Genomic DNA, 15624 nt, shown 5'->3' on the forward strand with positions numbered 1-15624 from the left:
AGTCATAAATATTTTATCACAGGGCTAACTGATTTGGTAAAAAGTCAAATGATGTAAAATAAATAATTTAAAATAAAAAATAAAAAAACTACTTTATATTTAAAAAAAACACTTGCAGAATATTTAATGATAAAATAAAAATCACTGAAGTTATGATGATTCAAGTGAATCGACTCTGAAAAAATCGTGATGGTTGTAAAAAATATGAGCATATAAATTTTTTCTTCTTCAATCGATAAGCTTATAATATATTCAGAAGAAAAAATATGATTTTTCAAGTAATAGAGATTAGAACACATTATGAAAAAATTAATATGTGAAATAATAAAAAAATACCTAATTAATTATTATAAAAGAATGAAAAAATTTTAAAGTGCAAAATTTTTTTAAATGAATCGAGCAAAATTTATAAATAGTCAATATCTTGAAAACATGCGTTATTTCAATTTTCCCAACAAATAAAATGCAAAAATGACATAGAAAATAAAAAAAAAATGATATCATTTTTTTAAAAATATCAGAAATTAAGCACATTTCACAATTATTAACTCATAATTGCACACTTCAATTAAATCAAACAGTTCAAAAACAACAAAATCTAATTTAAAAAAACACAAAGAACGAGAGAAAACTTGAACTTTTAAAACAAGTGAGAAGAAAATTGAATATAAAATAATCGTAAAGAAGAAGATGTGATTCATCTACTTAATTTTCATTTTTTGAAAAATATTTTTATAAATCAAACTGTTGAATCAGACATTTTGGTGATAACAAACAACAACTCATTGTATAGGAATGTGCTGCCAATCTTTTGTATTTCAGGAATCTACTACAACTCCTACCGACAGCTACTGTAGAGCTCAACTTGATCATCTCTCACGTTCTGCGCACTGTCAAGCGTCACCTACAGCGCTTTGACAGATGGCATCATTCCCGTACTCACCTGACGCTTGCTCAAATATTTCCTAAGTGGAAAGCTCTGAACGTTATTGAGCAGAAGATGCTTCTTTTTGCTGACACTGAAGACATCGTGGAGGCTCTGGGAAGAAGACAGCTCATCGACTTGAAGCTTCGAGGAAGCCTGATATCTCTGTTGATTACTGAGCATCTCAAGAACTTCAAATCCAAGAGTCCTACCGCCACCGATGACTTTGTGATTTTGAGTGGACTACAGAATAGTCTACGTCAAATCACTCAACTACTTCAGCACTTCCAAGCTCTTAACAACGTAAAGACGACAGCTTCAGCAGCTTGTATACAGGCTTATGGACTGGAAGCACAGGTGATGATGAAGACTTTTCTTACCCAAGATCAGGGTGAAGAAGACGTCTCTGCTATTACTCTTTCAGATGGGATTCTGACCGGTCTCATCACTGCTGACCTGTTTCAGTCATCCGCTCTAGGATCGATTGTGGGAGCATCTTCATCGGTCGACCCCGCCTCAACCGCAGTCCAAGCAGTAATTCAACCGGAAGCAGCTGTGATTGCTCACTCATCTCCAGCGGCGACCGCTCACACCTCTCCCAGTCGTCTACAAGATTTTTTAGAAGTGATTGAACAAGAAATTCCTGTCACCTCTGTGACAGAGGCTCCTTGCAGCAGTGAAGCAGTAGTGCCCCCAACAGAGATACCAAGCACTATTGTATCACTTGCACCTCCAGAACAGCCAGTGACTGATGCTGACCCAGCACTTCAACCGTCTCCATATACTGAAAAATTTGTGGAAGATCTCCTAATGGATGAACCGAGTGCTGATCCTGCTACTCCACCAACCATCTTGGCTGCAGTCGAGACCCCTACATCTCCAACTGTACCACTATTGGAAGGTCCATCAGCTAGCTCTCCAGCCAGATCACCAGCATCACATCATCTTGAGTCTGGCCCGGCTTCACCAAGGAATGACACACAGAGTCAAATGCTTCAGACTGATGACTCATATATTGAAGCCATGGCAGCAGCTCTGGATCACACATTGATGAATAGGCTTCATGAGCTCCTGCAAACAGTTCGATCCTTTTCACAAGCCATCACAAACACATCCTCATGGGTTGACAATTCACGCACGACGATGATTCGGCATTTTGAGACCGTGTCTAGAGACCTTGCTTATCTGTCCAAAGAGATCACTGCCCATCATCGCACTCAAATCCAAACGCTCTCTACCGTCTCTGAACAAGTTGTCAGATCCGAAAACCGCCTTCATAGGCAGTTGAATGATCGGATGGACACTATGCAAGCTACTCTAATTGCTCAACTAGATGCAAAAATTGATACTATGCAAGCCTGCCTTGGCACTCAACTCACTGAGATCATCCTTCGACTCAACCAAGATGATGCCAAAAAGGGGGAAGAAGAGCAACGAAGAGCAGCAGAGGCAAGAAGACGTGAAGAAGAATCCATAAGAAAGAAAGAAGCCGACAGAAGAAGAAGAGAAGACGATAGGTCAGGAGGAGCCAGTTGGTTCAAAAGATGAACACCTTGTCTCTTCTTTACTTATCGCAGCTGTATCTCATTTTGTTTTTCTTCAGTAGGTGTAATAAGAATGCTTATTGTAATTAATGAAATTCATTCTCTCAATGAAGTTCATTTTAATGCTTTCATATTGTTTTCGGAGCACTTAAGTTTTGTCATCACCAAAAAGGGGGAAATTGTTGAATCCGACATTTTGGTGATAACAAACAACAACTCATTGTATAGGAATGTGCTGCCAATCTTTTGTATTTCAGGAATCTACTACAACTCCTACCGGAAGCTTGTTAACCGCCTTTGTCTCTCGACCGGTTGCAGTCACAAGCCTATCGACTGGTTATTCAAACCAACAGAGGATAAATCTATCTACCGGAAGAATGCCAACTGCTTATCAAGATATCTCAAGACAAATACTTGTGACAAGACGTTCATTGCAAGATCTTTTATCAAAAGCAGAACCGGCGTATCAGAAGATCTGTTGACTCTTGCATCGAGACAACAGGTTGCACTAAAATGGCAAAAACGCAGAATGGCTACAGATAAAGCATTCGACCGTTTATACCAGTTTTGGACCCTGGAAGTTGTCTGCATTTAAAGAAGTGTACGATCTTCATGCAGAATCATCAATGCATTTATGAAGCATTAAATGTGCATTCAATGCAGCATCAGAACGTTCAAAAATAAAGACGTTGTTGATTGACCTATATAAAGGGAAGATTGCTCAAGAAGTGAGAAGAAGACAAACAACACGAAAAATCTTAATCAACTCAATCACTTGAATACTATCAGAAGTCCTCATCTGATATACTGAAGCAATACTTGAGCACACTTACAAGATCATTCACTTGCTTCTCAAATAAACCCTCGCCTACAGTTTACATATCTGATCTTCAAGGATCATCCTAGGGTTTCCAAGCCTCTCGACCGCTCTGCAGTTTGAGAAGCTCAACCGGACTGTATTCATTATTGAAGAGACTTGAAGCTACTCTGAAAGCTTCCACCAGTCTGATAAGAACTGAGAATCTTATCTGTGTAAATCTAGGAGTTTCGGATTAGGCATTGGATAAGTCCTAAGTCTGAAGTGGGTGTATTGCAAGACATTGTAATAACCAAAGTCTTCTAGTGAATTCCTTCCTAAGTGGAAGAAGGGGAGACGTAGAAGGATTAAGCCTTCGAACTTCCATAAATCGTGCCTTAGTCTTTACTGCATATTTATCTTATATATTGCTCATACATCGTGTTATAACTTGCTTTTGCATCACTAAAACCTCTGAACTATTTTCGCACTATTTAAGTTGTTCAAACCGTTTTAGAAGTTGAGAAAACAGATTAAGTGAACTAAACTTCACTTGATCATTTTGAAAAGAAAGAAAATAAGTTTCAGAGTGTATTCACCCTCCCCCTCTACCCTCTGAACCGATCCCAACACAAACAACACAAATTCCACAACCATATTTAAAAAAAAATAGGATTGCAAATATGTTTCAGAAAATATGTTGAACTAAGAATTAGCTAAATAAACTTTTTTTTTTAGAAGGCTAAATAAACATTTAACATGTGTTAAGATTACTTTTAGCTTTAAATAATTACATACATATTATAACTAATAATACAAAGAAAAAATTTAAGCATCGGCTGGAGCCCACCCCAATCTTTGGGGTGGCTCCGTTATTTATGCATGTGCTTATTATTAGCAAAACAAAGTGTTGAACAAATGATTAATTCCGAGAACTTAATTAGCATGACATTTTTTTAATGTTTTAGTTTAACCTATTTTAATGGCAGAATACTAACATTAGAGATTTGTAATGTCAGCACAATAATATTAATTATGCATGTGTTGAGATGTAAACTTTTGGATGTATGATTTCTGTATTAATACCCTATGTGTAGGGTCTCATTAACCTTTTTAATATGGCAAAGGTGTGTGAACAAATCATTAATTCCAAGAACGTAATTAGCATGGCATCTTTTTAATATGGCAAAATTGTGTGAACAAATAATTGATTCCAAGAACTTAATTAGCATGGCATATTTTAGTATGGGTGTGCTTAATTAGGTCTTTGCTATCATGGAGTAACACATGTGACATGACCTTATCCACATATACATTCCCCCAAACTCAACCAACACAAAAAAATTATTGAACATTTGGCTCATGGAGATGTCAATTGATAATAGCTATATAACAACAACTACTACTACTACTAATACTACTACTATTACTACTACTATCTTTGTGTTTTGTTTTGTTTTTTTTCATTTTTTAAAATGTCTTCCCACTAATTAAAAATACATCAATTTCTAAAATTTTAATTTAATTGCTGGGGAATAACGATTACCACGCTAATAGAGGATAGAAACATGGTATTTAGATTGTTGTAAGATCTACAATTTTTTAATTACATAGTTGCACCAAATATAATTTTTGGTACGACTGTGAATGCTCAATCATGCAGTTATATATCGTATGTGTGATGTGTTAAATATAACACTGTTAGTTTTACTTATGTCATGTGTTATGTATATTTTGAGGATGATATAAAATATGTAAATATAAAAAAGCTATATAAAAATAATAATAAGTTTTAAACATTTCAAGAAGAGAGACTTTTATTGTTTGCACGAAAACATAAAAAATGTTTTTTTGAAAGACAGGAAAACATAATTAGATTAGAGCCACTGTTGAACCATCAAAACGGAAAAGAATTGTACGGAATCGGACTTATAATTTTAGAATATCCTATCCCGTACAAATTTTTATTTTTTTCCAAATTTGAAGGTTCAAGTATACACATTTATATATACTAGTAAAAGTCACATGCGTTGCACGTGGGAACAAATTTTTATTATCGATAAATGTTGTTAAATAAATGAGTTGAGATGATAAGAGAAGAGATAAACATGCAATTAGTTAATAATCTTCATTATATTTTAGTAAATATTAAATTCAATGTAATATGATCTTTACAACATTTTTTATAAAATGCGTACGAATAATATTTGTTTAAATATTTTATATGTTACAAGTTTAATTAAATTTATAAACGTTATTGCAAATAATTGTTGTAACAAATACTATAATTTTATATAAATTAGACATTGAGAAAAATATATAATTTGATGTCATGACATATTTAATAAATAAAATTTTTAAAAAAAAATAATAAATAATACATAGTGTTGAAAATTTATTTTACCACTACTGATTTTAAGAAAATAATAATAATATAGATAATGCATTCTAAAATTTAAATTAAATTACAGCGTCTTTTCTTTCTTTACATAACCATTTTTTCTTCTTTCACGATTTTTTCGTTTGCCATTCATTATTTATTCTTAAAAAAATTAATTTTCTCATCATATTCGATAATAATTCTTGTGATGTTTTTCTCTATCAATTATTTTTATTTTTATATCTTTATTCTTTGATTCTGTTGTTGGATCATACTGAAATAATTCTTTGCAAGAGTATAAATTATTTCATTGTCTCCAATCTCCATTCTTGTATTATTATCTTCTATTACTTGTAAGTCAATATCGTTAATAATCAATGTATTATTGGACGTTTTTTCTATTTTTAATTTCATGCTAAGTTGTTCGAAATCTACTATTGCAATAATTTTTGTTGCTAAATTTTTGCTCGAATTTTGAATGCTTTTGATTAAAAATGTTAACATTTTGTCTTGTATTTCAACCGTCTTATCCATTTTGAGAATAAATGTATATATATTTTATTTTATTGTCTAAAATCTTGTAGTATATTAAAGTATATAGGATCAATCGCTTGCTGCTTTATTAAAAGTTATAACTTGCGGTAATGGTGCAAATCAAATCTTTTAAACCGCACAGCAGCCAAACGTCATGGTTCGATTGTTTTACCCAGCAAGGACAATTATCGCATTCAACAATCTTTATTACACTCTTTGTAATCAATGAGAATCGAACTCATGACCTTAGCTCTGATACCAATTGTAGGACCGATCGCTTGTCATTTTACCAAAAGCTTACACTTTCAATGTTCATCACTTACAGTCATCGTTATTCTATAGCTATATATATTAACAGTTTAAAATAATACATTATCAATAACTCATGTTAGCCTATAGATATAATATTTAATATAATTTTATTTTGGCACAATATTGATATTGATTCTTATGCAATTATTAACTCGAGTTTTCATCATTTGATTGATTAATATTGAGCAAGTATGACATGTTTGATATCATGCATTTGTTTTATTTTTTTTCTTATGTATGTATGCTCTGAATTGATATGATTTATTATGTATTTGATAATAAGTGAGATATGTTAATCAAATTAAATAAAATATTCATTTTGTAATGTTCTAATTTATGTGTTAATTATTTGTTTTACAAGTATTGATTTATGTAATAATAATAAAAACAATAATAATAATAATAATAATAATAATAACATATATAATGCATTCTAAACCTTAATTTAAATTATTAATAAATATTTTTACAGTATATGTTGAATTTTTATCTCTTCACGATTTTTTTTTCTATTTATCATGCATTATTTTTTTCTCTATGAAAAAGTCAATATTCTTATCATCTTTATTAAAAGCAATTTATATAGTGAGTCTGGCCAAACGCGAAGACACATCCGGCCCTGTTTGTGAACACATTTGTGCGAGTCTAAACTCGTCTTTCCGGGTCAGGTTTAATACAAGGCTAAGTTTAGACCCGGTCCATTATCATCATTTTATTGAAGTGTTGTTGTTCTTTAAATAAAAAATATTTTATAATAATTGGTAATATATATACTATTTGAAAGAAAAAATATTACATGTTTAGTTATGGAATCAATATAATATTTAACATTGCAACTAATAAAAAAATTTGCAATATTTTCAAAAAATATAACCCCCGAGCTTCAAAATTTTATCATTTATGGTCATCATTATTTTATATCTACATTAACAGTTTATAATAAGACATTATCAATAACTCATGTAAGTTTATAAATATATTATTTAATGTAATTTTACCTTGTCACAATGTTGATATTGAAACATATACAATTATTACAGCTAGTGTTTTCTATTGTTTTCTTGATTAATCTTAAGCAATTATGATTTGTTTCGTATCTTGAATTTGTCTTATTTTCTAACTCTTGTATGTATGCTTTCAAAAATTTTTATTTATTCTGTATTTGTTAATAAGTGAGATAAATTAATTAAATTAAATATTTATTTTGTAATTTCTTATCTTTAGTGTTAATTATTTATTTTGTGACTATTGATTTATGGAAAACAAATGTAATATAAATGATGCATTCTAAACCTTAATTTAAATTATTGCGCAATTATTTTTCTTTTTATATTTTGAATTTTTCTCTCTCAATTTTTTTTCTCATTTACCATCCGTTTTTTATTTCTCTGTTAAAGAATCAATTATTAACTCGAGTTTCCATCATTTGGTTGATTAATATTGAGTAAGTATGATATGTTTGGTACCATGAATTTGTTTTATTTTATTTCTTATGTATGTATACTCTGAATCGATATGATTTATTATGTATTTGCTAATAAGTGAGATATGTTAATCAAATTAAATTAAATATTTATTTTGTAATGTTCTAATTTATGTGTTAATTACTATTTTTACGAGTATTGATTTATGTAATTATAATAATAATAACATTTATAATGTATTTTAAACCTTAATTTAAATTATTATTAAATATTTTTCCTCTATATGTTGAATTTTTATCTATTTCACGATTTTTTTCCATTTATCATGCATTATTTTTTCTCTATGAAGAAATCAATATTTTTATCATCTTTATTAATAGCAATTTCTATGGTGGGTTTGGTCAAACACGAAGACCCACGCGGACCTGTTTGTGAACACGTTTGGGCGAGTCTAAACTCGTCTCTCTGGGGCAGGTTTAATACAAGGCTAAGTTTAGAACCGGTCCAGTATCTTCCCTTTATTGAAGTGTTGTCGTTCTTTAAATAAAGTATATTTAATAATAATTGGTAATATATATATTATTTGAAAGAAAAACTATTACATGTTTAGTTATGAAATCAATATAATCTTTAATATTGCAACTAATAAAAAAATTTACAATATTTTCGAACAATATAACCCCCGAATTTCAATATTTTTTTCATTTATGGTCATCATTATTTTATATCTACATTAACAGTTTAGAATAAGGCATTATCAATAACTCATGTAAGATTATAAATATAGTATTTAATGTAGTTTTACCTTGTCACAATATTGATATTGAAACCTATGCAATCATTACAGCTAGTTTTTTTATTTTTATTTTTATTATTCTTGTGCAATTATGATTTGTTTCTTATCATGAATTCGTCTTATTTTCTAACTCATGTATATATGTTTTCAAGCAATATTATATATTCTGTATTTGTTAATAAGTGAGATAAGTTAATTAAATTAAATATTTATTTTGTAATTTATTATCTTATGTGTTAATTATTTATTTTGTGACTATTGATTTATGGAAAACAAATGTAATATAGATAATTCATTCTAAACCTTAATTTAAATTATTGCGCAATTATTTTTTCCTTTTATATTTTAAAATTTTCTCTCTCATTTTTTTTTTCATTTACCATCCGCTTTTTATTTTTTTATGAAAGAATCAATATACACATCATCTTAAGAGAATTTTTGTGATGATGTCTTTTTCTATCAATCATTTACATTTTACTATCGTTATTATTTTATTTTTTCGTTGGACATACATTTTTTATTACTACAAATTTTTAGTTACAAGAATAACAATAATTTCATCGTTCTCAACTACATTCTGGTATTTATCGTCTTCTATTACTTGCATGTCAATAACGTTAATCATTGATGTAATTGTTGGACATCCGCTTTTCTTTTTAATTTATTGTTTTTCAAAATCTAATTATCTCCTTTTGCTTATAATGTTTTCGTTGCCGAAATTTTTGATTGAATTTTCAATGTCATTAGTTAAAAACGTTTACATTTCATCTTTTATTTCAACCTTTTTTTTCTATTTTGAGAGTAAATGCATATTCTTTATTTATTTTGGTGTATTTAATATTCCTTCATTAATTGTAAGACTATCTCATAATTATTTTAATGGTTTTAGCTTTTATGAGGAGGAAAATTATTTAACTTTTTTTAATTTCAACTTTTGTATATATGATATGTGTGTGTTGGTATATTTTTTATTTGTTATTTTAGATTAAAACTTGACTCTACTTGAATTGATTTATTTCAACATGTGTGTGTAATTAATTAACATATGTATATATATATATATATATATATATATATATATATATATATATTAATAACTTTAAAAATCTAATATTTTTTATATTTAAATATGAACTCATGATATAATTATTTATCTCAATAGGTCCTTACACAAATTAAAATATACAAGATTTTTTTTAAAAAAATACGTTTATCCAGTCTACAAACAAAAAAAAAATCAAATATCTGGTGTTTCAATCTCTTAGTATTTAATTAAGATTTTTGTTGAATTTTTTTTAAAATATTTGTGTAAAAATACATTCACTTTATCTACAAAAAAATAGAAAATAAAGTATTTTGATATTTCAGTTTTTTTTGAAACTGAATCCTTATTATCTAATATGTACACACTTTGTCAATTTTGATCTTATCATATTATCTACAAAAAAAAAATAGAAAATAAAGTATTTGGTGTTTCAATTTTTTTGAAAACTAAATCCTTATCTAATATGCACACACTTTGTCAATTTTAACCTTATCATAATAATCAATTTTACATATAATATAAATATCGATTTACGTTTATGCCCTAACTAAAATGTTGTTTTTACTTTCATAACCCTATATATTTTTATATGGTTTTGCTTATAGTATAAATAAAAGAACAAAGTTGTTATTTCACAATTATAAAACTTTGACCTTTTATTCACACTTTTAAATAGGTAATAGAATATATATATATATATATAACTTTTCGTAAAGCGAAAAACGTTTGGTCCTATAATTGATATCAAAGCCAAGGTAATGTTAGAATAATTTCATAAATTCATTTAATATCAAAAAATTAAGTGCCGATAACGAATAATGATCATCACTGCGAAAATTACGGGGATCGTGAACGGATGCGCGCCAATTCAAAAAATGTGTGTTGTTTGATGAAGAGTTACAACTGTTCGGAGTCGTCTCTTAATTTCTATATATATGTTGCATCATCATATTCAAAGTCTGTCTTTTTTCGGTTTTGTTTTGTTGAATAACAGAACATTTTCTCCTTTGTATTCTAAGAGAGTCATATTATAAGGGAAACATCTCTTAAAAAATATCGAATAAAACGTGTCTTGAAGTTCAATCAAAATCATTTATAATTTTCAAAATTGTTCAACAGGTAATTTGTTCGATTCCCAATTATTCTAATAATTACTGTAATTATTGGGAGAAAGATTGTTGCGGTACAATAATTATCTCTGTTAAGTAGAGCGACCTGGTGTGTGTGTGTATATATATGTGTGTGTGTGTGTGTATATATATATATATATATATATATATATATATATATTGTAATTTGAAGAATTACATTATCAAAAAATTAGGTCAAAAGCTCTAGAAAATGATTACAAAATCTAACCAACCATTTATACCACTCGGCGAGTAAATAGTTTTGGATGAAGCACATTACAAATATTAATATTAGATATCTATGAGACCATTTATGTGTCAATTTAGTGATATTAATATCTTATTTTATATAATTCATGAAAAAATATTATTTTTTTATTAAAAGTATAATTACTTTTGTGGACTGGATCGAATTGTATAACATATATATATATAAATAAATTTGTGAGATTATCTCATGAGAGACCTACTCTAAACATAAATATATCATCTGATTGAAGTTCTGTACAAATATCTTTATATTGTACATTATCTTCCTGATAAATATCTAAAAATTAGACCAAAGACGAGTTTGAAAACATAATTTCTAGTTTAGAAAAATACTTAAATAAGTTCGTTCAAAAATAATTTTTACCTTTCGATAAATGGTATATAACAAAGATCCAACAGTGTGTTGGATGTAATTGGCCACTAAATCATAATATCATTTCTTTAAATTCGAATATAATATTAGTGGCTAAGATTTGTCTTGAAATGAGACAACATTTGGTGGGCCGCGAGAATAGAGAACTGGCCACATGGTAGCACATTGCTCCCCGGCCCAATAAAAAAGTCCACGTCATCAAATTGACCATACATTGCTACATGAATTAAATTAAATTATTTTATTTTTACTTTAACTTTAAATAAATAAATCGACTGGGTAGGTTTATCAGTAGCCATACCCAAAACCATGTGGAATTTATTTTTCCTCCCCTTGCCCTTCAATAAGTGTCGGACCTACATTTCCTTATTTAGGACCCGAACTAAATGATTAAAGTTTGAGGTTATGACAATGATTACTGGTGTGTTTAGATTAAGGATGGAAACCAATCGAGTCGACTCAAAAACATTTGATTCGTATTTGAAATAATCGAATTCGAGTAGAACTCTAGTCAAAATACTTTAGTTCTATAGTTCACGAGTCATTTGCAATTTTTGATATTTTATCAATATAAAATAATAATATATTTTGATTTTTTTAGTATTTATTTTAGATTTATAGTTATAATACTTCAAACTGAACTCGAACTCAATAATTTATTTTTGAGCAAAAATTCTTCCTAATCGATTTTTTACACCCTTAATCTGGATTAAATCTTTTTAAATCATATATCAGATTCATGTAAGCTATTTAGATTATTTTATTAAGCGAGAATTACTATTTTTTTGGTCATATATGTTTGTCTCGTTGCAATTTTGGTTCGCCGTTTCGTCAAATTTCAATTTAAGTCCAATATTTTTGATTTTGTTTTTTTTAATTTTAATCATTTTTCTGACTTGACGCTGACTTGTATAATACAATATCAGCACTCCAAGTGAAAAATGATTAAAATTTCAAAAACTTAAAAAACATAGGGGACTAAAACTGAAATTTAATAACATATTGGACCAATCTTGTATAGTGACAATTAATAAGACCAAAAATACAGTTTTTCCAAGCAATTTGAAACTGATCCTAGTTACAATTAATACATACAATAATAGTGATAATTAATACAAATTTTAGCTACAACGTTGTAGTAATGTACCTAATATCTGATTCGGATCCTGTATCATCACACAGGATTTAAGTTTAACCCCACTCCAGCTAGAGTGAATCAAATGAATTTCCCATGCTTAAAAATGTTACAAGTTACCTACAAAAATGTCGGCACATGGATGTCTTAAATGAATCAGTTGAAATTTTCAAAATGTTCTCTAAATGCAGAAGAACAAAATTGATTTTTTGTGCGACTTTTTGAGCAGGGAGAGCAGCGAAATCACATGATGAATTGTAATTTAATTTACAAAATACTAATTTATTAATAAAGTAGAACACATCGTTCTTGAAATATCTGTACTTTAAAAGTCAAAATAATTATCAAACGTTATTATTTTAAATAGGTACGTCGAAATTCTTGCTTTAAAAGGGAAAAATTCTTATTTTCTTTAAATTATCATCATGGTTGAGTAACATTATTTTCTGAAGACTCCTAGGACAGACTCGACGAAAACATATAAAATAACATACTATAATATTTGACAAACGAACAAGAGAGTTTTGCTAAAACGACAGTCGCTCGATACTCGAACTTATATTTAATAATTAATGTAAATATTGTTGGTACGAAAATTGTTCGAATTATTTTAAATACTAGACATCTGAGTTGCATCGTTATCAGAAATTATATTATGTTCGTAAAAAGGAATGCTCGAGAATTTAATCGATAAACTCGATTTATTATATTTGTATGTACTCTATCATATCCACATGGAAAGATGCATAATTTCAAATCGTGCAGAGAAAGTAGGGCCAAATGCCCCTTCATTAAACTCTTCCAATCTATATATTATCACACCCTATATATAAATCCTCGCAACCACTTCTAACCAAACCACACATAGGCTTTTTACAAATTTCCCCCCATTTTTCACCAAACATGAAAATCCCACTTTTCTTTATTATATTATTATTTCCTTTGTTATTGATCAATCCAGCTTTCATATTATCTTCACCAGTTCAAGATCCTGAACTAGTAGTCCAAGAAGTCAACGAGTATGATGATTTTAAGATATTTTTATCGACTCATTTTATGATTCGTTCGATGCTATCCCTTGCAGACACTATCAGCGGTCTTTTTTTTGTTAAAAATTTTCTTAAAACTTGTCTGCATTTGGCAGGAAAATCAACATATCAAGAAGGAACCTTGGATTTCTCTCGTGCGGCACGGGCAACCCGATAGACGACTGCTGGCGGTGCGATCCCGACTGGGAGAAGAACCGCCAGCGTCTCGCGGACTGCGCGATCGGGTTCGGGAAACACTCCGTCGGTGGCAGAGACGGCCAGATTTACGTGGTCACTGACTCGGGGGACGATGCGGTGAACCCGAAACCGGGAACCTTACGCTACGGCGTCATCCGAAACGAGCCGTTGTGGATCATTTTCGAACGTGACATGGTGATCAAACTCAAGCAAGAACTCATGTTGAACTCTTTCAAGACCATCGACGGAAGGGGCGCGAGCGTGCACATATCCGGAGGACCCTGCATCACCATACAGTTTGTGACGAACATCATCATACATGGATTGAACATACACGATTGCAAGCAAGGGGGGAATGCGTACGTGAGGGATTCGCCGGAGCATTATGGGTACAGGACAGTGTCTGATGGAGACGGCGTGTCGATATTCGGAGGGAGCCATGTTTGGGTCGACCATTGCTCGTTGTCTAATTGCCGCGACGGCTTGATCGACGCCATCCACGGCTCCACGGCTATCACGTTGTCGAATAATTACTTGACTCATCATGATAAGGTCATGCTTTTGGGTCATAGCGATAGTTATACTCAAGATAAGAACATGCAAGTGACCATTGCCTTCAACCATTTCGGAGAAGGGCTCGTGCAGAGGATGCCGAGGTATATATATATATATATAACATGGGATTTGTGTTAATTCTTACAAAGATCATAGCGATAGTTTAGGATTGTGTTGCAATGTACGTTTTGCAGATGCAGGCATGGGTATTTTCATGTGGTGAATAATGACTACACACATTGGGAAATGTATGCGATCGGTGGCAGTGCAGATCCTACAATAAACAGCCAAGGCAACAGATTTCTTGCACCAGACAGGGAGGAAAATAAAGAGGTAATAAGTAATAACCCCCTTCACCTGAAAATCCACGAATCGGCACGTCTTAAAAACGGCCTAAAGAATTTGCATTTTCAGGTGACCAAGCACGAGGATGCACCCGAAAGCAGATGGAAGCACTGGAATTGGAGATCAGAAGGAGACCTTATGCTAAATGGTGCATTCTTCATTCAATCTGGTGCCGGCGCCTCGTCTAATTACGCCAAGGCGTCTAGCTTGAGCGCGAGACCATCGTCTCTGGTGAGCTCCATGACCGGCGGAGCCGGCACACTCAGCTGCAAGAAAGGCAAACGGTGCTAGCCAGCCGCTTGTGTCCGGAAGAAAAATTAAATTAAAGCCCCCTTGAAAACATAATGGGGTTCCAGAGTACGTTTGTTGGCCTATTAATTGAATTTTAGATATGTATCAGTTTCGGTTACTTAACTACCGATTGTAACAACCTCAGCCCTGTCCCCTTCAAAATGACAATCATTTAAGAAAGTATATAATATCTTTATGTAAATGTGAGTCAAAAGTGTAAACAAGGACTGCTGAGTTGATCGTGGAACTTTATGGATGAAATATTTCAATATGAGAAATCAACTTCTTAGTTTTCGGCTTCCACTTCAATGTTTTACAATATCTTGTGGATTGATAACTCAAACCACACCCAGAAAAATCTTGGAACATATCCAGATTTCGTTATAGCTACACACCATGTCTATCAGTATTTGCCAACTCTAATTACAATATCGTCACGTCGTGAGACCTGATCCGGCCACAAATCGCAAAACCAACAGTACAAGATCCAGAAAATGTTCGATTTACTCGAGTTAGTCAGTGTTTGTAGAACTTTTAGAAAGC

At 30.9% G+C, this 15624-nt stretch overlaps 1 protein-coding gene across 1 annotated transcript; it reads left to right on the top strand.

Annotated features, from left to right (window-relative positions):
- The first annotated feature begins 13523 nt into the window (after positions 1-13523).
- On the top strand, positions 13524-15350 carry LOC140872245 (probable pectate lyase 5). Its single transcript, XM_073275056.1, has 4 exons — positions 13524-13683; positions 13809-14546; positions 14640-14778; positions 14860-15350. The coding sequence occupies exons 1-4, from the start codon at positions 13568-13570 to the stop codon at positions 15079-15081; spliced, it is 1215 nt and encodes a 404-aa protein (XP_073131157.1). The 5' UTR covers positions 13524-13567; the 3' UTR covers positions 15082-15350.
- The last annotated feature ends 274 nt before the right edge of the window (positions 15351-15624 follow it).

The sequence above is a fragment of the Henckelia pumila genome, unplaced genomic scaffold (genome assembly GCF_033568475.1).
Source record: "Henckelia pumila isolate YLH828 unplaced genomic scaffold, ASM3356847v2 CTG_461:::fragment_3, whole genome shotgun sequence".
In the NCBI taxonomy this organism is placed as follows: domain Eukaryota; kingdom Viridiplantae; phylum Streptophyta; class Magnoliopsida; order Lamiales; family Gesneriaceae; genus Henckelia; species Henckelia pumila.

What these genes read in the sequence shown, in the direction of transcription:
- LOC140872245 (XM_073275056.1), top strand. Translation starts at nt 13,568, where the DNA reads ATGAAAATCCCACTTTTCTTTATTATATTATTATTTCCTTTGTTATTG. An exon ending in CTCGTGCAGAGGATGCCGAG is followed by an intron (nt 14,547 to 14,639) that starts GTATATATATAT and finishes TACGTTTTGCAG; the next exon opens with ATGCAGGCATGGGTATTTTC. An exon ending in ACAGGGAGGAAAATAAAGAG is followed by an intron (nt 14,779 to 14,859) that starts GTAATAAGTAAT and finishes TTGCATTTTCAG; the next exon opens with GTGACCAAGCACGAGGATGC.